Below are 24894 nucleotides of genomic sequence, written 5' to 3'. Positions count from 1 at the left end.
TCCACTGTGACTCGAAGCAGCTTTATTTTGGCTGTCTGTAACAGGCCATAGTCTCTCTTAAACTGAGGTCTGGAAATAATGCTAGAATACTGTGGTCACTTGAGAGGATTTTGAAGTTACTACTTTTTCTAAGTATTTGCTCTGGTTCAGGGTTGAAGAACCTGTGGCGCTCCAGGTGTTGCTGAAATCTAGTTCCCATCAGTGCTAGCTAGTCTCACTGGTGGTAAGGCTGGGTGACAGTTGCAGTTCATCAGTATCTGGAGGGCTAAAAGTTCTCCACTGTTTTAGCCTTCATGAAAGCCCAGTAAAGTAGACCAGAGTAATTATTTCTCTATTACAGGCTGAAGGGTGTAAAGAAAGCAATATGCCTTTAAGGCCATTTGTTAAGTTCATGATTGAAGATTGGTTCCAGGACTTTTAATTGTGGTGATCTCATTTGTCCAAAGTCTTGCTTGTTTCACTCTCCTGGGAAAGTGGGTGGGAATCATAGTTGAGCTGCCTGTTGATAAAGGCTGCTGGGATTTGCAGACCAATCCTATCTGGAGGGCTCCATGATTCCAACTCTAACTGTAGATGAACAATAAGTAAGGATATTCACCAATGAGGACCCAACATTTAGGAATTTTTGTTGGGTATTTGGAGGGAAATCCTAACCAAACTAGAAGAGTGGGCAATAGAACAAACTGGTAAGGCAATTTGGTTTCTTTTTCTCCTCTGAGGTTTTGAAGAAAAGTATGGACAGAGAAACCCTGTTGAACTTGCTTTACTTAAACAGTGTCTTAGGTTAGTGATGAGAAATTTGACCTCCAGATGATGTTGGATTGCAACTCCCATCAGCCTTAGTGAGCATAACCAGCAGTGGGGGCTGATGGGAATTATAGTATGAAGACCATCTAGAGAGCCAGATGGCCTTAGAGAAAAGAAGTGGATTGCATGCTTTGCAATGTTAATTTTGTGGAGTGCTATAGAGTATTATAGTGAAAGCCAGTGTGGTGTAGTGGTATGAGCATTGGACTGCAGCTCTGGAGATCAGAATTCAGTTCCCTGCTTGGCTATGGAAACCCTCTGAGAGAAATCAGATTAGTGAGCCACAACTTTCAGCCCCAGAAAATCCCATGTTAGGTTTATCTTAAGGTTGCTATAAGACAGAAATGACTTGAAGGCTCACAACAGCAAATAGAGTATGTATATCCCTATATCAGGCTTTTTCAAAATGTAGTCCTCTGTGAAACAATGGGCTTGAATTCTTTAATATAGCTAATGTTATTTGTAGTCTCACCACCCCCACTGCATCTATGTGGGATCTGGGAGTGAGCCCCACAGAGGTTGATGGGAATTTACTTTTGAGTAGACATAAGTAGGATTGCACTGTAAAAAACTATGGTAGAGATACAGTGGTGCCTCGGGTTACGAAATTAATTCGTAACGCGGCCGCTTTCGTAACCCGAAAAGCCTTCGTAAGCCGAATTGCCATAGGCGCTAATGGGGAAAAGCCGCGATTCCGTGCGAAAAAGCCGAAAAAAGCACCAAAAGTTTTTTCGTAACCCGAAAAAACATTCGTAACCCGAAACAATAATTCCCTATGGGATTTTTTCGTATCCCGAAAATTTTGTAACCTGGGTATTTCGTATCCCGAGGTACCACTGTATTGGTGCTGAAGTAGTTTTGCAAGACAGTGTTCTCCCCCTGCACTGAGTCTTTTCCAATCTTTAATTTATGAAATACATGCCTTGCCTTTCAGACAAAAGAAATGGTGCTCAAAGTGCTAAATTCAAAGTGCACAATCAAAACACACAACAACAAAAATATAATGGTGCCCAATCAGTTAAAATCCCTTTGCGCAACTACCCAGTTTAAGGACTCCCAGTGGCTTGTCTGAATTAAAATAATCTTTGCCTGCTGGCCCAAGGATGAGAGAAAGTGAGCCTGTTCACCCTTTTTTGTCAGGCAGTTTCAAATCCTGGGAGCAGTGACCTAAAGGCAGGCCTGTGAAAAAGCAGAGCCAGGGAGACCCAGGTTAAAGTCCTACCAATTGGGTGGCCTGGGCCATTTCATTCTCAACTTCACCCACCTTATAGGATTGTTGTGCAGCTAAAGTAGAAATTAGGAGGTGCCCCAGGTTTAGTATCCTGAACCTATTAGGTTGAGATTTATTTATTCTGATAAAGGTAATATCAGAGCAATGACCCTGGCTGATAAATCCTCCTCTATAAAACTGTACAACAGTTGGTGACCTTAAAATAGCCTGTGAGGTTGCTGAGCAGAGATGGAGCATTTGGTGCTCCAGATGTTGTTGGGCTTCAGTTCTCCTGAAATATCCTCCACCATTTAACAGATTAAAAACGGGCACATATGTGGCCTAACAACATCAGTGTGTGGTCAAGAGGGTGAAATGTATTAATGAGGGAGAAGACACAAGCTAGGAGAAGTTGCAGCACTTTGCTTTTGCCTGAGTCTACTGGGAAGGGCAAGATCCATCTCCCTCCTTTCCCCTCCCATGAGTTAATTGGGTTAATTAACCTACTTTGCAATTTGGATTCAGTAGGCAGCAATTGGAAGCATGCTTGAAGACAAAGAGGAAAGTGGGAAGAGGAGAAAGAAAGTGGGACCTTTTAAAGCAGCTGAAAAAGTAGGATGAAAGAAGGTTAATCAGGGTTGTCTCTGCCAGATCTGAATGTTTGGAGAGTTTGCCTTTACTCATTGCCATTGAGTCTGCTGGCTATGGGGCCAGCAGTCCAACCACAACTGGAGAGGGCACACAGGTTCCCTACCACTGTTGTGGTGGGTGGGGTAGACCTACCTGTGTTTGTAGTTTATATATAAAAAGGTAAACTCAGACTGTGATCCATCTTATAAATTTCACTTCCAAGAGCTTTGCTGAAATTGATGAGGCTTATTTTCTAGTACTGTATTGGGAATGGTTGTCATGCAGTCTGTTTTGTGTGTACTTAAAGTAACTACAGTATTTAATTGCTCTTTAGCCCTGTAATGTATCAATTTCCTGCATTTGAAGAATAACTGGCTTCCTATTTTTGTTCATACATAGGTCCTTCAAGAGGAATGATCCTGGTAACCCTTACCATGTGAACTCTGGTTATGTCTTTGCTCCTGCCACTAGTGCGAATGATAGTGAAATATCTAGTGATGCTTTGACTGATGATTCCATGTCAATGACAGACAGCAGCGTGTAAGTATTTCCTTTAGATTAATAAAAATAAATGTTGGGGCCTTAAAAAGATGGCACTTGGATATTAGTTCTGCTTTGAGTCCTATTAAAATTCTGCTGTCATGCCACATTTTTGGTGCACCATATAAGGTGAAACAACCTAGGAATATGGTTGCAGCACAACAGTTTGCTGTTGATGGACAATTGGAGGCTGATGTAGGCTACCCTGTTGACTTTTACTTCCAGCCCCTTCATGTATACAATCTGGTTGTCCCAGTAGGACTAGAAATACAGCCTGTAACCCATGGAACACATCCATAACCTTGTCCCCATATCCACAATCTTGCCTCAGCCTTTGTTTTTAGGACTTGGTGTACTATTATTATCTAATTAACAGCCATAAAAAGAAATTGCTTCCTCTAGGAAGTGCTTTCCCTAAGTTACTGCTTAACTTCAGGGTGTTATTAACCTGAAACGTGAATGGTCTACTTATGCCAGACCTAGCAGATTCTTTTCTGTAAGTGAAGATGAGACTCTGTGGAATTCTGCTTACACATTTATTTATTTTTTTGGTGAAACTCTGGAAGAAGAATCATAGGAATGATCTGTCATGCAAAGTCCTTGTCTTTGATTAAGAGATGCACATTTTTTTTAAACCTTTCTTGGTGAAACCTCTGTGTAACCTTTGGCAACTGCACAGTTATAGCACTATGAATCCACTTCAACTGTCATGACTACATCATGGGGAATTCTGGGATTGGCAGTTGAGGGGGAGAGGCCTTTGAAGCTTTCAGCCAGAGTACTCCTCTGGTGCTTCTGACCAAACTAATGATGCACCAAGGCAGGTAAAGTGGAATAATAATCCTGGAACTATATAGTGTGAAAGGGCCCCAGCATATCCAAGGCTGCCCTTGAGACAACTATCCCACATGTCCAAGGCTGCCCTTGACACAACTATGCCAACAGAACAGTATCAGCTGTGCCCTTATGCCATATCCTCCATAGCACTATGATTCCACTTTAACTGCCAATGGCAATCTTCTATGGAATCCTGGGATGAGCATTTTAGAGACTTTGGAACCCTCAGCCAAAGACTTCCTTGGTACCTCTGGTCACCATAAATTGATTTGAAGGCACACAACAACCAACACCTTTCCCCAGCACACAGCATACCTGAAGCCTTAGTTTCAAGTTCCATTTGTAATACTTATGTGTATCTAGTAGTTAATCCAAATGAAGAACATCAGAGGTTGCTTGTGCATTTCATGGTAAGGTGAGATCTGATGCTGGAAACACATCTTCACTGCTGTAATCCTTTCATGCATACTTGTGCTTAATGAAAGTATCCACTTGAAAAAGTAGGCCCAAGGTATATTTACCTTATTTTTTTGTTAAACGTGCATGAGGTTTGGTGCTGCAGTAGTAGCTGTTGTTTTGTAAATTATTTTGGAAAATCAGATTCCTCCTTACTTTTGAACAAAATGGTCATCTGATGATTTGTTAATTTAATTTAATTTAATTTTTTTGGTTAAAGTTGCATCCCTGTTTACATTTCTCCCATCTGGCTGTGGTAGGGTTTGTATGTGCCCATGTGTCAACAGAGCATTCATTGGGTTAGTCATTTCTGGACTAGTGTTGGGTCACTTGGGACACACTGGGTTGGGATTATACCCTCTCTTCACAGCAATGCCAATTGTAGGGCCTTACACAGATGAGAGCACTGAGTGAGAAATAAAGTGCATGGTGGATGAAAGGCTTAACTGAATCGCTTTCAGCCTATTGTTAGTCTAGGGGAGCTTAGAGGGGATAAGAGGGTAGCAGGCCGCTTTGAAATTTACTTGAACAAGTGAATAGGAGCTCCCCTTAAAGCCAGGCATGAAAGGGGCCTGGCTGTTTTTTCCTGCCATGACAATAGCTAGTACAGGCTGTGAGGAGCAAGGGAAGCTTGCCTGATTAAACTGCTGGGAGCTTCAAGATATGGGGAGGGATGCAAGGGGGGTGCAGCAAGGATTTCTATAGAACCCAGAATGATTGTGGAGCTTTAGAGAACAACCTCCCCAAACTTGAGGCTTTTAAATAGGTTCCTCCTGCAAACTGATCCTAAACTTCCCATCTCCCTCCCTCCTGTGCCTCTTGAAGCCTTTAGAAATGTTTGAATTTCCTGTAATCTGGTCAGGAAAGAAGCCTAAATTGAGCAGAAGGGTTGTCTTGTTTGTGTCCATGCCAGAACCCGGTCCTCCTTTTTTAAGTGCACTGTGGCTAAATACTACAAACTGTGGAAATCAAAAGCATGTTGATTTGCTTCAGCAGCTGTTGGCATTGGAGGAACACCAACACGTGGGCCAAAGTTTTGCATTTGAATTTTCTTCTCGACTGTAGGTGTCTGGAAGGGAAACTTGAGTAATAGTGGGAGGGTTGAATGTGTTGGTTGTTCTCCAAAGTTTTGTTGTGAAGTTGGTGAGGGGCAGCAGGTGTGTGTGTCCATGCAGCAGATGGAGAGTGCAGTGAAATTAGTGGCTGCTGTGGCAGATTTGCCACCTTTAATGCAAGGGCATGATATCTGACTCCTTCCTGGAGTTGTGTAATGGCCAAATTGCATATGCATGTGTACACACATGCATACATGCATGTGTACAATGGCTTTTGGTCGATTTGATTTGATTCTTTGGTTTGTACCCAGGTTATGGTCTGGTCTGTGTTTTCCTGGACGCTCCAGGTGAATTTCCCAGAATGGAAATGTCTGCTTTCCTTTTTTTTGGAATTCATATTTAACCCTAAGGATCAATGCTGCGGATTTGTTGTTGTTGCTTAATCTCTCTCTCTCTCTCCTTTTTAGTGTTGGCCAGAAAGCATCAGGCAAATTTAAATTTCCATTTCTTGATTGGAAGGAAGGAGAGAAGGAGAAAGAGAGACGAAAGGGGACTTTTTATTATTTGGTTATATCTTATTTATGGATTTACTTTGGACACAGGGGAATACTGCTGAGCGAACTTCAAATATTACCTTATCTTACAAACCAGGCTTTTGATGTTGGCAAGATCAGAGGCTCCGTTTCAGAGCCATTGCCAAATGAAGATGGGAGTGAATGCATATGCGCATGAGTCTGATATTTCAAAAGAAGCAGTGAAACTACATTCAGGTTAGGTCAGGCACATCTAAGTCAAAAGGCTAAGATAATTGGCTCAGCTTAAATGTTAGCTGACTGGAAAGAAGACTTCAAAACCAGTGTTTCCCCAGAAACAGATTGGCTTAGCACCAGACTGGTTAGTTAAAATGTTTATAATTAAACTGTGCTACTCAGTGCCTAAAAAAGCCAGGCAGTTTTTCTTGCCCAGAGTTGGATTTAAAACACACACGCCAGGACATGTAGCAGTAGTATTGTACTGCTGAAAAAAAGAGGGGATTGCACTGAGATGAGCATCAGAAACTACCTTTAAATATGTTTAAATATATAGTTGTCTTTGTATGTATGATATTAAATTAAATTTATTAATTTTTTTAAACTACCTTTAAATATACTCCCCTACATAAAACCATAGTACTGTATTTTGGATTGTTTAGCTCTTATTTTTAAATGCTTCTAAGTATCTCATGCATATGTATTCTGTGTCCTTCCTAATAATTTTTAATTTATTTAACGTATTTTATACTACTTTTTGTTTCAAGCCCCCCCCCCCCAAACAGTTTACAGTATTCCAATGATAAAATCTAGGAGATACAATAAAATGAGTTGACAAAACAATAAAATCTGCAATAGGCTTATAGTGAACTTAAAACTACTAAAATGGCTACCATTGTAATAAGGTAATACATCTAATCTTTATCAGATTTGTATTCCTCCCCCCCCCCCCCCCAGGAAGTTCATCATGTCTATACTGGAGCCCAAAGATATAGTCTGGAAAGTAGTGTCTTGACCCATTGTGCTTCATGGCAAAGGAAGGCTTTTAGAACAGGTACTGCCCTCCCTAGGTTCAGCATTTCTCTGCTTCCTGTTCACGGTGCTTTACTTTTTCTGTTCTCCTTCCTCTTTCATTTACCTATTTAGATGAGGTCACTATTGTTCCATTTTTCATGTAAGAAACTGAGAAGTAGTGACTCAGTAGTGAGCCTACAAATCTGTGGCTTCAGGCTTGAGCCAAAAGCAAAAAGTCCAGAGCCAGTGTGGTGGTATGGTGGTTTGAAGATTGAACTATGATTCTGGAGACCAGGATTCAACTCCCCACTCAGCCATGGAGCAATGTGCTGTGCCAAAGGAGCGCCGAGAAGCCGCTGCTGTGGCTCTTTCTGGTCTCAACCAGTAGTTCTAACTAGTCCTGCTGCCTGGGATCATGCAAGTGGTGGGGAAAAGGCCCAAGACTCATTGAGGCAAACTACATGCTCTGGCCACTCATCTGCAGTCCTCCCCATGTGGTGCTCCTCACTTACCTCATCTCCTGCCACCATATTACTTTTCAAACAGAAAACTGTTCCGTTTTCTAAATTTGCCCCTCTTCATCCCCTCCCCCCTTATGTGGTACTTGAAAACAGAGCTAGATACCCTGTGGTCCTCCAGATGTTGTTGGCCTACAACTCCCATCATCTGTCACCACTGACCATGCGTGAGCTGGATGGAAGTTTGAGGTCTGCAGGTCTTCCACTTTTGTTTTACTCTGCAGGCCTCTTCTCATCTCTTTTTCTTTACTTTTCATTTCTTTTTTCTCTTTCATTTTTTTGGCCTCTGCAGCAAAGTGCTCCATAGGCACTGGCTCCATGTGAATTATTTAGAGCAAGGGTGATTCTTGATGGAGGTTTTACTGTATGTGGGCTCATCTGAACAGTGGGAAGGAAGTTGGTAAGACTGCCTCTCCCCCCTCTTTCAACATTGATAGATTTGCCACATTTTGACAGACCTGTGCTGCCCTCTCTCCCTGGATGCAGAAACACTTGTCAAGTCCAAAATCGCTGTGATGCTTTTCTGCCTTCAAAGCAGTGAGCTTTACATTTCCTCCCCCATGGAGACTTGGAATGGCATCCTAGCCTGTCTTACATTCATGATTGCCACTTCGCTTGTGGATCTATTGGAGCATTGTGTAATGGTCTGTTTCTTGTTTGTGTAGTGGCTTTATTGGCACCACCTAAAGATTAAAGTTGACAAATGCGAGAAGGCAAGAAAAACTTCTTTGGGTTGGAGGTGCAGCTGTCCTTTTTACTGTAGTATGCTGTATGTGTTGCTTTTATGGCAGGCTGGCTTATCTGGCCAAAGTATTGTGTTCCACAAGTAATTTTGTTGTGCTGCAAATCTTTCTAGTTTATTTGGTGATCAAACCTAGCACTGCAAGTCTAAACATTTCAGCTCAGAAGTAAGACCTACTGAGTTCAGAGTGACTTACTGTATTCCGAGGTTAGTATGTACAGGATTGCAGCCTTAAGCTTGCCTTCCTACATCTCTCCGTGGGAGTCTTTGAGTCTTAAGAATTGTTTCATTCTGTTCAGAAGAACTTCCCGGGGGCTGAAACAGAGCTGGAAATATCAGGAGGTACCTATCATCCCTATTTTTCCTCTGCCCCCTTCATTCTGAGGGAGTGGCAGGCACCCAATGGCCTTCCAGCTCCCATCATCCCTCACCATTGGTTCTTCTTTAAGCAAACCAGATCAAGGTTCAGCACAAGCAAAAAGGAGGACTATTGCAGAAAACTACCTATAGTACAAAATGGCTCCTGTGGAGATGAGCCATCCTTTGCAGGATCAGGCAAAAAGAATTCTTGGGGCACAAGACAGCCTACCATTAGGAAGGGATTCCCCACCACTCAACCAAAGGTGATGGTCAGTGTGAGCAAAACTCCTTGGCAGAATTCTCTCAAAAAGAATTGCGAGTGGTATTCTGCGCCATCCAATGTATTTTGTTTTGTCAGGTCTTTATCTTCTTAGGTAGCAGAACAAAGCCCAAATAGAAAGTTGTGTCTGTGTATTTTGTGTGTGTGACTTTCTTATAGTTAGGAACATTCTTTTGCAACATCAGAAAAGAAACAGAACATCTCCCAAGGCACAATTTCAGTGAAGTTGGACAGTGGGAAAACATTGGCAAGGCATGTCTTTTGTCTGAAATCCAGCTTACTCTAGAACTGCTCCACACCATATTTGAAAGTGGATACATGGGGTAACTTGCTACAGAGAGGGACAAAGTATGTAATACATATATGCTCTGACTTGAACAGGTATCATAAGCTGTGGTTTCTAATTTCCAGGAGGTGGAGCTATATTAATCTATTGCAGCAAAAATAGCAAAGAATCTTGGTGGCACCTTGAAAGCTAACAAGTTTTACTAGGAATAAGCTTTTGTGGACTGAAGTTCACTTGAATCTGTAAAAGTAGACTGTAGTCTATGAAAGATTATTCCTGATAAAACATGTTGGTCTTTATGATGTCACAAGATTCTTCATGGTTTCCTTACATGAGTACTCCTCAATTTCTGGACTGGCTTCAGTGCAGAAATCCTGGCTGGTATTAAGTCATCATTTTGCATTTATATCTTGACTTAATGTTGTTCAACCTTGATATAAGCCAGACTTTGATACTAGTTTGCTAACTGCCCTTAATATAGAGCTCATTGCATTGGACACAAAGTTCATAGCTTCAGATAAAGTTGAGTTTAATGCAAGCAGAATATATGCACTGAAAGCAGCAGACAAAGGTAGAGGAAGCGCATCTGAATACAGTTGTTATCAGCTCACAAACCACAGTTTAAAAAAGACTGCCAAGCCAGCTTATTAAATCATAGTTTGATGCTAATTTTATGCCATTTTTGTTTATCCCACTTTGCCATGATGCTTGAATTCATTCCTTATGTGTGGCTGCTATGCTATGGAGATGGAGACAAACCTATGTACCTGAAGGTGGGACACATGGTGGGGGAAATGGAGATCCTGGATACCTGTAAACATTTCAAAGTTCAGCATTAGTATTACCAAATTTAAAAGAATAAAAATTCTTAATAAAAACAAACGTAAATCCCATTGACTTCAGTGCTCCTCCTCTTCTTCAGTAGAGTGAATATTGAATTACCCAAAGCTGTGGTCAAGATCTTCAACTATGGTTAGCACAAAACATTTTTGACATTGTTTTTAGATGTAGTCATTACCTGTAACCTTGTTTTACATGTTTCTTGAGGTACGAAGATTTCCGATGATGTTAAAAGCACTGCACCAGTCACACACACAAATCTAATGCTTCAGAAAGATGTTTAGCTTTGACCCATAGCATACATCTCCTCTGGAAGAGTGTTCTGCCACTGGAACAGCTCACCCAGCAGCATGACAGTGTAGCTTTCTGACAATCATATACGATTGCAGTGGGACACTCTTAGGAGCAAAAGCAGTCTCTTTGGGGTTCTTAAGAGTTTTGGCTTCTCTAGATTAAATCTGACCTTTCTAAATTGCTTCCAGTGCAAATGTTGGGGGCGTGCTGGTTTTCCAACAGCCACCCACCCTGGAGCAGGAGTCAGGCAGCTGTGTTCCTTGTTAGCTGAAGATTCAAGAAGTAGCTACCCAGAACAACTTTAACTCTGGTATTAAAATACAGTACCTAAATTTGTTTGGGAGGCTGAAAGGACAGGGCATTCAGCTGAAAGACAAGAATCAGAAAGGGATGGTTTTCAGTAGATATGAACCCACAGGTATGGTTTTTGAGAGTTCAGAATGAAGTCTTACATTTTAAAAATGCTCCAAAGCTTTTTTGAATTGAGCTGTTGATCATATAGAAGTAGGTGCCCAAGTGATTATTGGTAGGAATCATGCAACCCTCCAGATGTTGATGTATTGTAGGTTCTTCATCATTGGCTTTGCTGGCTAGGGCTGACATAGAACTTGCAGCCCAACTATGTTGGGCAGGGGGGGGGGGGGAGGTCGCATGATTCCCACCCATGCCATTCACATTTGTAAGCTTAGTTTCGTAGATAGGTGGATAGGTGATCAAAGGATACGTGGCTGTGGCTTGCCTGAGGCCACCTAGCAAGTGCACTGCACAGTGGAGGTTAGAAACCAGGCCCTTCTAGTTCATAGCCCATCTTCTTTGGACATTTTGCTTGTTCTCAGCAATCACTCATCTCTTTGACTGTACTCAGAAAGTCTGTTCCAAGAGGTTGGCTCTCTTTTTTAAGTGAATATAAAATGTGCATACATTTTACAATAAGGGGCCATTGAGCCCAATTAACCCCTAGGCCTATATGAATTGGGCAGCTGTGCTGTGCAATCTTATTCATGTTTCTTTTAAGTAAGTACTACTCTATTTAATGGGACTTCCAAATAAGCGTGTTTAAAGATTGACATCTTAAAGGATACACCTATTCACCCCAGGAATGGTAATCACATGGCCCTTCAGATTTTGATACCCTGCAGCTCCTAGCATTACCCATGGGCTATGCTGGCAAGTGCTGCTGGGAGTTTCTATCCAATCTAGAGGGCAGCATGCTTCCCAGCTAATCTTCATCACACAGAGCCAAATTTTGCTTCAAATCTGCAGAAGGGTCCCCTCTACCCCCTGAAGAGCTTGGAGCCTAGAAGTGAAATAAAACCACATTTGGATAGCACACAGAAAAGGATATGACTGAATGACTCTCCCTACATGAGTTTTCACAAAGTTACAGGTTCATTGGTTGCTTCCATTTTTAGGAGAGTTTACACTAGACATCTGACACCCACCATGCTCTTCCCCCTCCCAACTGAAAGGACCCACAAGTCCTCTGAATTCCATATTATAGTATAAATGAGTCTGAAAGCTGCACAAGTCAGTATGTATTGCTCTTGCTGGTACTTTTAAATTACCACAGTGAACCAGTTCATTTGGTATGCAGAGGCAGACTAAGACAAGAGCTTCCATTCTGTCTCTTCTTCCTGGTTATCCCAACCTAAGTGTATAAAAAGTCATCAAAAGTTATCAAAGTTAAGGAAATAATAAAAGAGGGAGGGGGTGTGGAGCCATGACAACCAAGTGACAGGATCTAACAAATAGAGCATGTTCACATTTTGGCCTTCAGGGGTTTGCTTACAGAAATGTTTTTAGGTTAAGTGGAGTTTAAACATGGAAGGGAAGGGATCGTTTTGATGGGAAAGCATCTAAAGGCTTGAGTTTTGTTGCTTGCCTGGTTCCATCTTTTTGTGGGGCCAGATTGAAAACATGCTGGTTGATCTCATAGTCCCTCCTTACTTGATAACCAGCTATAACAGGGATGCGAATTGTCTGGCCTTACAAATGTTGCAAGGCCCAGCCTAGCATCATCATCAATAGGTAAGGATTGGAGGGCACAGAATGCCCACCCACTACAAGTACCTCCGAGTCCCAAGTTCTGATTTAGAACAAAGAAATCAAAACAAAACATATGGGGGCCTGGGAAGGAACCAACCAAATTTAAACCCTGTTTCCGGAAAAAAACTGTTCCAGTGTTCGTTTAACTGCAATCTGTTTGTCACTTGGCTGAAAAAAATGTTTTATGTTTGTTTTCATTTTTAGTGATGGGATTCCTCCTTATAGACTTGGGAGTAAGAAGCAACTGCAGAGGGAAATGCATCGTAGTGTCAAGGCCAATGGTCAAGTTTCTCTACCTCACTTTCCAGTAAGTACAAGAGATTACTGTGCTAATGAGGCATCTTAAAAGCATATGGCCTTGAAATTATGACCATCTGCTAAGAAAAAGAAGAGAAGTCCTGGGAATGATTGCGTGACAGGCAACTTTTGTATCTCATCTTGTCCTAAGAGGAGTGGTTAGATGTTGGGCATACCTGACACAGGTGGACATATTTCGTTGAAGGCAGTAGACTTAAAGTTTTAGACTTTTTCTAGTCATCAACTCAGATCAAAGGAAACATAAGTATCTGCCATATACAGTATGTGTTTGCCCATTTAGTCTGTCAGGGGTGTGGTGAGAGGAAGAAATTAGATTCTGTGACCTTTGGTGTAATGTCATGGGACCCTTATCTAGCTGTCTGTCAAGGCATGGTAGTTACTAGTAAAAATAATTAATTTTTTTAATTATTTCCTTTTCTCATAAAAAACCTACATTATATTGTGACAGTATGGCAATGGGGGGTACCTTGATTCTTCTTACAGTGAAACTGTAACTTTTACGTTACTTTGATGTTTATGGAGGAGTCACTTCACTTAATGGTGCAGGAGAAATACCATATGGTTCAGGTCCTGGTTCATGTTGTGTTGTGAAGACTGATGCAGTTATGAGATGGGTGGAAAGAAGGTATTCTGCATCACAGTTTCAGAGGCCTTTAGCACTGAACTGGGCTTAAAACTAACTTTAAGTTACTTTTGATAAATAGGATAATAGAGTTGCTTTGTAAAATCTGTACAACTACTGATGTTTGTGTATGGGGGGTGATGGAGGAAATATTGGGTCTGTAGAGGTGACTGATTACTTTTTAAAGAAACTTTCCAATGTCTTCTCCCTTGGACAACTTGTGGGCTCGCTCTTGCTCTCCAATCTGCTTCTTTAGAAGTCAGTTTTTCTATTTCATATGGGGAGTAGCAAATGGGAGAGACACAAAGATAGATAGTGCAGAGGACTGCAATGCTCAGTTGCAAACTCTTGCCCACCCTTGGTTCTGGCTCTACCCATAATCAGATCCGATCCCTGCTTAGATTTCTCCACAAATTAACAGACTTTCATACTATAAAAAGTGATTATCCACTCCTGACTGAGTCAAATATTGTTTATTCTGACTGGGAGCATCTCTACATTATCTCAGGTGAACAGTCTATTCTGTTGCCTCAGCCTTTTAACTGGAGATCCCAGAGAATGAACCTAGGACCTTCGGTTTGAAAAACCATCCACTTACCCTGAGTTATCTAGTATGTTCCTGAATACTCTTTCCATGAACATAGCTGTCTCACAGAGAGTCAGGACAGGTCAGGACATCCACTATTTTCGATATGTGTTTATGTACCTTCCAAACTCCCATCAGTTTATGGTGACCCAACAAGCTTCATAGGGTTTTCTTAGGCAAGGACTACCCAGAGCTGATTTGCCATTGCAATCCTCTGAAATACAGCCTACTTTACCTGGTATTCCTTGGTGGTCCCCCATCTGAGTACTGACCAGGCCTGGTAAAGATAATTTTTTCCCCCCTTTGACATGATTGTCAAGTCGTGTCTGACTGTAGGGGTGGTGCTCATCTCCACTACTAAGCCAAAGAGCCAGTGTTATCAAAAGCAACTCCATGATCATATGGCCAGCATGACTGCAAAGAACGCTGTTACCTTCCCACCAAAGTGGTACCTATTTATCTATTTGCAATTTTACATGCTTTCAGACTGCTAGGTTGGAGAATCTGGGACTAGTGACAGGAGCTCACTCCGTCATGCGACACTTGGGTCTTGAACTGCTGATCTGCCGACTTTGTGATCATCAGAGTCAGCATCTTAACCACTGAGCTACCACATCCACAGTGACCAGGCCTGGTGCTAGGGGTTAAATCCTGTCTTCTAATAGCTAGACTCTACTCCAGCCTCAAAACTTTCAGTGGGTGCCATGACCTGCAGGTCCATTACTGAGGGAGCCCTCCCACTTTGCTCCATTGTGGAGAAAGGCACAGATCAGTAGGTCACAGCAGGAAGAATATGTGTGTGGTAGCCACAGATACAAGTGCCATCTTCCTCCTCCACACCACTTGTTGATGTGACTAAACTAAGGTGCTAGTAGCAAGCAAAGGCATTTTCACAGCTGGTTAAATCCTTGATAGAAAATGGTGGGAGTTCTTAGTTTCTGAACTTGAAGCTATTACTTCTACCTCATCCCTTTCCCCACATACCCATTTTTTTTCATGGTTTCTGGAAAACTACCTCTTTGGTAGCTTGGACACATATTACACTATTTTCTATCTATTTGTAAACTGGACTTGGGAATTAATTCTTCTCCAACCAGCATGGCCAAACTGGCCTGACCAGTACCTCTGCTCTAATTACAATTTGCCAAGGACTGGCATGGATCCCATTCCTCATGAACTTTCAGAAGCTTCTGGCTACTTTCTCATAGAAAAAGACTGCTAGCCAGTTCTAGACTGATTCACCAGGAGTCCCTTTCATCCTTTCTTATCTCTGCCTTCCTCTGTGCCGGAGGAGGGCAGGCTGGTGCCCTTCAAGTGTTTTGTACAACATCTCCTATGAGACCTTACCATAGGCTATGCTGGTTAGAGTTGATGGGAGATGTATTCCAAAGTCTCTACAACTGTGTGTGTATAGGGAGGGGGTTGAATTGTTAGACCCTTTGTAAAAATCCTTTCTCTGTGTCTTGCTTGACCTGAATTCCGTGTTTCCTGTTACAAACCTTAAAAAGACGAGTTCCGGGTGGAAATCTCATTTTCCTCCCCCCACAAAACCTTTTGAAGGAGGGGAACTTAACTACAGGAAGTGTTTCTGTCATGTTGTCTCATGGAGGGTCACTGTAATATGCCTGCTTCCTGCCTATTTAAAGCCACATGAATGGAAAGCTGTGGACAGGAGATTCTTCAATTTCTTCCCTAGCATCCACTGCTTTTTAAAAAAATATTTATTTATTTAAGGATAATGCTTCACATTTTCTGCTCTGCTTCAGGAAGTGACAGAGAGAAACCCACCAGGAAAAATCCTGTGCTCATTTGAAGTCCCTGGGAGTTCTACTATTTATTTGAATGGAGCATAGATTTCTCCCACTGTCTTGGCAAGAAATACTTTTCCAAAAGAAAAGAGGATAGTTGTACCAAATAGGTACCATCCCTCAACCCTCTTTTTTTTTTAAATCAGTTTTTCATGCTTGTAATGCCAGGCAGTTAAATTCATCCTGCATCTAGGAAATTTAACTCGCCCTCTCATCTAAAGCACCATAGGTTTCAGGAAGGTGCTGCTGTAATTCTTCTAGTGAATAATTCTCTATGAAGCAGTTTACATAGGCAAATACAAACTTACTTTGTCTTGATTAGAGTTACCAAATTCCTCTTCCTGCTGTCTTCTTAAGAAGCAAGAAATATTATCTTACACACACACACACACACACACACACACAGAGAGAGAGAGAGAGAGAGAGAGGGAGAGAGAGAGAGAGGATCTATGGAATCACTTTGTGCCTGTGTGCTCCTTTTATTTATTTATTATATTTTTGCTCTTCTTCCATAAAGAAAGTTCTATAGCCTATGCTTGTAAATTAGATTATTTTGTCCTGGGGCGTGCAAATCGACTTTCTCTGTAAGGCAGTGCTTTGATCAGGGAACTGAATAGAGCCAGCTTGTGTAAGAGTGACAATTTCCAGCAGAGTGGCCTTTTTCTACCCTCACATCATTTCTGAAGCTAAGTGGTTGCTGGAGAGAGAGAGAGAGAGAGAGAGAGAGGCCCCACCTCATCTCATGGGTAGTATGTGAAAGAGTTGGCAGTTCAGCTTTTGGCTGTTAAAAAAAAGTGTTGTGTGTGTGTGTGTTTATGCAGAATTTAAGGGTAAAGGAAATAAATAGGGGTGCTTGTGGGGATACGAGGGGGGGAAAGTGATCGGAAACAGCATTCCCTCATTACTTGCTTCTTTTTGGCTGAAATTCTCATTTGCCTTTTTATATTCTACACTTGATTTGGAGATGTTCCCTTTTCCCTTGATAGATCTGCTTGCGGCAGCCACGCTCAGCAGTGTATCACTGCTTGCCTGCAGCAGCTTCCTTCATTTTCTGTACAAAGAGATGGAGGGCGAGGGGGGGTGAAAGAGAGCGGGGGGGGGGGGAGAGATCTAGGACACTGTTGAGACAACACTACCTCAAAGGTGCCCAGTGTGTAGCCAGGAAATAAATTACCAGCACTTCTCTGATCTGCAACCGTTTGACTTCTTTTTCTCCCCCCCTTCGGTTCCCTTCCCTTTTTCTCCCCCATCTTATTTTTTTTTAATTTCCAACTCCTTTCTGTTTATACTCCACTTTTATTCCTTGAGTTAAAGTCCTCTCCCTCCCACCTCAGAGTTTTTTATTTGATGTTTGACAACAGTCTTTGAAGATTTTCTACTTCAGAGTAGCTACTGATGGGCTGGTTGTACTACAGAGAGAACAAGCAGGGTTCCTCGGAGTGCGACCAACTGCTCCTGCCGAAGGCAAACGCTATTGGGGAGGATGTCACTCCATGAGGCCACAGAACTAGCTCATAAAAATCCAGAGCAGACCATGCCTAGTTGCGGTTGTCTTTTCATCCAAACATGGAGACACAACAAGCTGAACGGATCCAGAAATGCCGCTCGAGCTAAACCGCCTTGGCTTCTTCCGTCTGCTAAACATGGCTCGTTGTTTTTGTCCCCACTCTGTATAGAGAACTCACCGCCTTCCTAGGGAAATGACCCCTGTGGAACCAGCTGCTTTTGCCGCTGAACTCATCTCTCGATTAGAAAAGCTCAAGCGAGATCAAGAGACCATGGACTCTCTGGAGGAGAGGCTGCAGCAAATCACAGAGGTAGGTGGATTAACCAGTTCAGCTTGGGTGCCTCCTGTGAAGTCCCCCTCTCTTACCCACCCACCCACCAATGGTTGCTGAAGAAGTTGCATGAGGGCACAAGGAGGGCAGGTAGAAGAATGTAGGGGTGGTAAGAAAACTGAGTGTGCAGTTCATCTTATCTTAAAGAATGTACCGCAAGCATTGGTTCTTGCTGCCCTGCATTTAAACACCCTTGGATCAAGAAGCTTCAAGGAATTGTTTTCTTTGCATCTTCTTGGTTTGGTCTCAGCTGAAGTCTCTTATCAAACAAACCCACCTGAATCTGTAGGTTTGTTCTTTACCTCTTCAGGATGTTAAACAGAAGTGTGCATTTACTACAGATATACGGACTACTCTTAACATGATCTATGCGGGGCTGCCTTTGAAAGGCATCCAGAAATTTCAGCTGGGTCCAGAACACCACAGCCAAAATGTTGAATGGGAATGTTGGGCTCTCTTGTTACTGGTCACCAGTAGGTTTTGCATGTAATTAAAAATGCTAGTTATGATCTATAAAGTTCTGTGTGACTAAGGGCCAGCCTACTTGAAAGACTGTGTTCTTCCATATGAGCTTGCCTAGATCCTAAGCTCTCCTGGGGGAAGGTCTTTTTCTCATTCTTGCCATCTTTAGAAGTCTGTGGTTCATGGGGTGCAGGAGAGGGCTTTTTTACTGACTACACCCAGGCTCTGGGAACCCCTGTAGAGGGAGGCAAGGCTGTCCTTCTGCCAGCAGGCATTTCCCATTCAATTTAGATAGGCCTTTTGCATCAGAGGTGGGTTGTGGCTAAGGGAGGAAGGCTTTGATATTTTGGATGTTCTTTTTTTGTTTGTGCACTTTTCTTCTGTTTTTTTACATTTTATTTGTACCTGTTTTCATCTGATTTTAGCTCCATTAATTATTTTGAGTGTCATGGGGCAAGGGGAGCAGCTTGGTTGAAGGAATAAGTACATAACAGAAATTCCTGAGGCAATTACTAGCTCTCTGATATTCATCATTATTGTTTAATTGGCTATTTGTTATTCATATTTTTGCCCCTGTAGGATGAAGAGAAGGAGGGATCTGAAATACCTGTCAGCTCACAGACCACCCGAGAAGTCACACCTGTCCAGCATCAACAACACCCCTTGACTCTCCTACCCTCTGGCAGCTATGAGGATGATCCTCAGGCCATCCTGGATGACCATCTTTCACGGGTGCTGAAAACCCCAGGGTGCCAGTCTCCTGGTATGGGGCGACATAGTCCTCGTGCACGGTCTCCAGACCGCCTCCCAGGTGGCAAGTTGCTGCTGGCACCTGGCACAGCCTCTATCCCCACCGCCTGTGCCCTGGTCAGCAAAGGATTTGTCACCAAGCAGACCACCAAGCATGTTCACCATCACTACATCCACCATCACACCATTCCCAAAACGAAGGAGCAGATAGAAGCAGAGGCGGCCCAACGAGCCCAATGCATGGGCCCTGGGGGGAGCGACTATTATTGTTACTCCAAGTGCAAGGGTCACACAAAGGGGGCAGAACTTCCTGTGGCACAGCTGGAGCCATTTGGGTAAGTTTCCTCCTGGGCAAGCTCTGAAATCAAGTGATGAGTAGTGTGTATATGTGTGTGTTTATGTGTGTGAGAGAGACAATGTGACTACAGTGTTGTGAGTCATGCCAGCTTTCCTAAACATGAGGATTTCTTGGCAGTATCTGAGAAATCTCAAAGAGTTGAAGACAATAGCCAGGGGAAGGAGGTTAGCTGGAGGTGTGTGTGTGTGTTTCTGGCTTAAAGTACTGTGGTGACCAGCAAAAAGCAAGCTAAAGTGCTGTTCTCCCTTCTCTTGCGGCAGCCTCAGCAGAACTGGGACGCTTCCGAAAAGAAACTGTAAGCTACCAGATGGCATTCTCCTGCCAGGTGGAGAAGGAGGAGGGCTCTCCATCCCGCCAGGGGTCCAGCTACCTGGAGGGGAGGCAGACCGATCACAGAATGTCTGGCAGTGGATGCTGGAGAGTGAAAGACAATCTAAGCACAAGCCCCATAGGTAAATATAAGCTGTCTGCAACACTGTTGCTCTTGGTAAATATTTATCTATTACATAGCTGTCTATTTTTACAATCACTAAAAACAAATGAAGCTCTTTTGCTGCTCTGGTTTAATATGAAAGCTGTTCCGCGGAACCAGAAAAACCACAAAAATGTCATGTTTTGGCAAGAGCCCCTTTTCATGTTATGACAGACTTTTTTCTTTTCTCCCCCCCCTTTTTTTTTTGAGAGAGAGTGAATGTGCACAGAACAGAAGCTGCTATTAAAGTCATATTTTCCAGCTTTTATAACCTTGTACCTTCCCTTCCCTGTCTTTCTCTCCATAGCACACAAAGCACAAAGAAAGCCTACAATTCAGAATCCACCAGAGGTGTGCCTGGGGAGCGCCCAGCCCGTCACCACCTATGGGGGAGCAGCAGCCACCCACGCAGCATTCAGCCTGCCCACCCTTTTGTCCAGGATCCTGCCATGCCCCCACTGACACCTCCCAATACCCTGGCTCAGCTGGAGGAAGCTTGCCGTAGGCTAGCAGAAGTATCCAAGCCACAGAAACAACGGTAACGTCCCACTGGAAGCCTAAAATAACTGGAAATGGGAATTGGAAGTCACTTTCATTTTCTGTCTCTTTGAGTCCATCCCCCCCCCCCCTCATTTAGAGAGGGGATGCAAGATTTGTTTTTGCTATCTGCCACTTCTAGAGGCCTCAAGGAGTGGAAATTTAACAATTTGCTGTAATATTGGGGATGGAGAGATTGGAGGGACCTGGGGGTGCAAAAATGCCATGAGGGGCTGCGTGTTACAGTAGGTTACAGTATATGATGATGAGACTCCTGAATGGAGTTGTCCTGAGAAGCCAAGCATGCTCACTCCTGCTATTCATTTAGTCCCTCTAGAGATACAAACTGGGTTTAAAGCCTAGTAGTCAGGGGTTAACCTCACCAACCTCATGACTTTTTAGCTAGGAAGATTTTAACCTTCACCAAAATCCTTTGAGATGGAGAAGAAAGCCTACTTTAAAACATAGCTCCATTTGCAAATCAGCTTCTGAGCTAATTTCACTTTACTTGGGTCCTGTTAACCATATGGCATTACACCTTTATCACATGACACATTGTGTGCATGCCTTTGTGTTGTGGAATTACCAGGTTCCTGGATTTATAAACAAGGCTGTGGCTAAACTGAAGTGTACCAAAGAAATTATAATGTTTCTCTTTCTCTCTCCTTCTCTCTCCTTCTCTTTCTCTCTTGTCATGAACAATTAGAATCCCACACTCTACCCTTATTTGTTTGCTTCCTTAATGACCATGTATGCATTTCTGGAACTGAACCCAGTGAATTGGCCAAATGATGCCTTTGCTGTTTTTCATTAGAAGATACGGGGATACTTTTGCCCTCAGCATCCTCAGTTCTCCCCTTGATTGTTTCAGCACAACGATCTTAGATGTACAGGTAGGATTTTTAAAAGTTTGATCATTCTTTTCTTTATCTCCCCCCTCCCTCTCCCAAACTTTTAGATGTTCAGCTTCAAATCAGCCGAGGGATCGCAACCACTTGACTTCCGTACCAGGAGGAAATGGTCCTTTTTGCAATGCAAGTGTAGCAACAGAAGAGTGAGTGTTGCCATATGGAACATGTACAGCTTAGATATTATTCACTGTCATTTTTTACAAAATGTATATTTTATCAGTGGAGTAGTGCTTTGAAACTGTAGTCCTTTCTTGGTAGTCTGCTATTTCCTTTGCCTTTTGACGGGGTGAAACAAGAACAAAACGTTTGCAAGTCTTGCCTTCTCGTTCTTTTTTTAGCTTGCATTCCTGTAAAGTAGACAAAGATTGGATTAATCTAATTACAGGATAGTTCTTTTTAACAAGAAATCTGCTTCGGTCTAAATAATTAAAGTTTTCTTTCTTACACTCTTCATCTTAAGCAATGAGTAATGTTTGAAGTTGAAGCTAAGCCACCTGACTACAGCCTTTCATTTTTAATTGGTTGACCTTAAGTCCACCAGCTGTCTTTGCTAGTAGCTTTTTTTCTCTTCCTGAAGCCACTCTACAAAGACTTGGAACAAATTAGGAAGAGTAAATTACTGTGGAGTAACACTTTGTGACCTTTTGACATGCCAAGCCAATGGTGCCTCAGAAGTTGCCTTCTTGGCATCCAAGGCACTGTTGCTATTCTCCTGGGTAGCAGAGCTGTTTCTTATTCTGTAGGAGTATCTCACTTTCTCAAGAGTCCAGTATGACAAAGTTTTGGCTACCCGCTGCCCTTGCCCTTTCTACCAAAAGTATCAGGGCTTCAAAAAATCTTCCTACCTTGTACAGTAACTGTATACCAGAATCTGATGCAACAAGACAGATCTCTAATCTCAGTCCAGCAGCATTTCATGGATCCTTAGCATTCCACATAAGCAGAAGCTTTTCCCATTCACATCAGTACAGAGGGATGTATACAATATTCTTTGATATTTAAGTGAACATAAAAGCTCCTGCTCATGTAAAGCTCCATGTGGAAATTACAACCCCTCAAAGCTTTCAGTGATGGAGCTTGAAGTGAAAGAGCCCATAAAATAGGCAAGTTACTATAGTTATTGTAGATATTCAGTGTACCTTGGAAACAGGGTGTGTAAGAAATGGGGAAGTGCCTGTGCTGCCCATCTACCAATCAAGAGGAGATCTATATTTCTGTCTATTTTCCACTCTTAAGCAAATATTGGCTCCATTTCTTCCCCTCTTTCTGCTTTTAATGTCTGTGCATATATAGACAACAGAAAAAGAAGTGAATCAGTGGTTCTAAGGCAATGGTGGGTCACCTGTGGGCAACTACCAGTTCAGGCTGCATGGCAGAAGATCAGGAATAGTGGTAGATCCAAAACATTTGAAGGCCATTTTTTCTGCACCCCAGCAAGAGGGATATCTATTAAAAATATATGCACATGCAAATAATGTGAGAGCCAGCATGGTATAGTGGTTTGAGTGTTGGACTGTGGCTCTGGAAACTAGGGTTCAAATCCCAGCTTGGCCATGTAAACTCAGTGGGTGACTTTGGGAAGTCATACTCTCTCAGCCTCAGAGGATGGCAATGGCAAAGAAACTTGCCAAGAAAACTTCATTATAGGTTCGCCTTAGAGTTGCCATAAGTCAGAAACAACTTGAAGACACACAACAACAACAACAGTATTCTAATAAGATATATGCTGTGTAAATGTTTGAGCTCGTATGATGAAGCAATTTGAGCATTGGACTAGCATTCCAGGAGACCAGGGATCAAATTCCCACTCAGCTGTCAAAACCCACTGAGTGACCACAGTATCTCTCAGCTTAGGAAGGTGATAGCAAACTTTCCTTGAATAGATCTAGCCAGGAAAACCATACAATAGGGTCACCATAAGCTGGAGTCAACTTGAAGGCATATAATAACAATGGGAATTGTTTGAAATAATTAGGAAAGAGTTGGTGAAATGGAATTTAATTTATACACAGAAGCTTAGAAACAGAAGCCTGCTGAACTCTTTATGGAAAATTATAGAGGATTTATGAATAATAGGTTGCTTGTCCAGCTTCAGAAGTTCTTCTTTGATTTATATTAATCAGATCACCACTCTCTCAAGGAACATTCGTTCTCATAATTTGCTCACACAGGTGTTATTGACTAAGAAGTTTTATACAGTCGGCCCTTCTTATACACGGATTTTTTATACACGGATTTAAGCATACACGGTTTGAAAATATTCTGAAAAAGTATAAATTTACCTTGATGTTCCATTTTTTATTAGGGACACCATTTTGCTATGCCATTATACTTAATGGGACTTGAGCATACACGGATTTTGTTATACATGGGGGATCTTGGAACCAAACGCCTGCTTATAACAAGGATCCACTGTACCATGCTCTGTCTCCAGAAAGCAGCTCCCGTAAAGAACCAACACTCAACTGTAGGAAAGTGACCTTGGAGGTCACATGGAAGAGAAATTACTACAGAACATCTCAACTGGTTCCCATCTGTTGTAGCCAAGCATGGCATCACAAAATGTGGGCAGGGATAAAGTTTGGCTGATATCATATAGCATTGACGGATTGACTCCAATGTTCAATACCTCTATATGGCCTATCCATTTCTAGTCCTTAGTAGAGATAACAGTTGCCTAAATTCGCTAAAAGAATAAATTCATTAATTCATTCAATAGACTGGGTGATAGAATGAAGCTGAGACTGCAATCCTGAACCCATGCACTTGAGAGTTAAGCCCTGTTGAACCCAAGAGGCTAGCATTCAACATCATGGATAGAAGCCACTCTGTCACTGCGACCAGGAGGGACCAATTTTCCCTCCTCTTGCATGTAGGAAGCCCATGCAAAACCTCCATAACTGTTTCATAGCACTGGGAAACCATCCAGAGTGGTGTTTTGGTTTTGTGGAAATCTGGAAGGGAAGAGAAGGGGCAAGCCCTGTTGAGGGTAGAGAGCAGGAATTGCACCTTCCCAGTTTCCTTGATGGAGCTGCTTCCATCTGTTGATGGACACTGTTGGATCCTAGCCACTGTAACTTAAGTCTGAGCAGGCACATGTAGGTGGATCATACTCTTTCTTTTCAGTGGTTTCAAAAAGAAATTGCCCTGTAGTGATGTTCAGTCTTTAGACCAGCAATGGGCAACTGCTCGGGGGCAGGAGTGGGGGACCATGGTAGACTGTGAAGAGCTGCACCCTGTATCATGCCCCCCCCTTGAAATCTCAAAAACATTTTGGGGAGTTTGATGGGGAAACACTTCATCATACCTGCCATCTGGTTTACTTCCTGCCTGAAAAAAACCTCACCTAGGTCTGAAATGGCCCAAAGGAGTCAATGAACATGATGGACTTACTTTCTCTGTCACTTAAAGGGCTGTGTATGTATTTTTATTAGGGGTGTGTGTGTGTGTGTGTGTGTGTGTGTGTGTGTGTGTATTGAGGAGGGACATGTCAGGGCTTTGAGGGGCTTAAAATTACACCCAGAGTGTGTGCTATATGCAACTCACACTGTACCTACCTTTGCTTTAGACCCCCATTGGGTACAAAAGTAGACATTCTCACATTGTTTTTAGGCTGGTAGTTATTGCTGGGGCTTTAAAAACCTGAGTGATATTTGTCTTGCCCTTCACTTTCAGTGCTGTGCATGCAAAATAATCTTCCTCTTTCTATCCATCAACTACCAATGTTTATCTGGCACAGAGCCCCTCGACTTTTAATATATTAAAAGATGTCAGTGTTTGCTTTTAA

General features: G+C 42.5%; 1 protein-coding gene across 1 annotated transcript in view; it reads left to right on the top strand.

Annotated features, from left to right (window-relative positions):
• AXIN2 (axin 2) overlaps positions 1 to 24894 on the top strand; it is a 63040-nt gene that overhangs the window by 25846 nt on the left and 12300 nt on the right. The window contains 7 exon segments of the mRNA XM_042453250.1: positions 3047 to 3187; positions 12650 to 12752; positions 17456 to 17596; positions 18659 to 19164; positions 19448 to 19639; positions 19967 to 20197; positions 21155 to 21250. Of these exon segments, the coding sequence (XP_042309184.1) occupies positions 3047 to 3187; positions 12650 to 12752; positions 17456 to 17596; positions 18659 to 19164; positions 19448 to 19639; positions 19967 to 20197; positions 21155 to 21250 (1410 nt within the window).

The sequence above is a fragment of the Sceloporus undulatus genome, chromosome 2, assembly GCF_019175285.1.
Source record: "Sceloporus undulatus isolate JIND9_A2432 ecotype Alabama chromosome 2, SceUnd_v1.1, whole genome shotgun sequence".
Taxonomy (NCBI): domain Eukaryota; kingdom Metazoa; phylum Chordata; class Lepidosauria; order Squamata; family Phrynosomatidae; genus Sceloporus; species Sceloporus undulatus.
The sequence above is the reverse complement of the archived record's forward strand: the minus strand, read 5'-3'. Positions and strand labels throughout refer to the sequence as shown.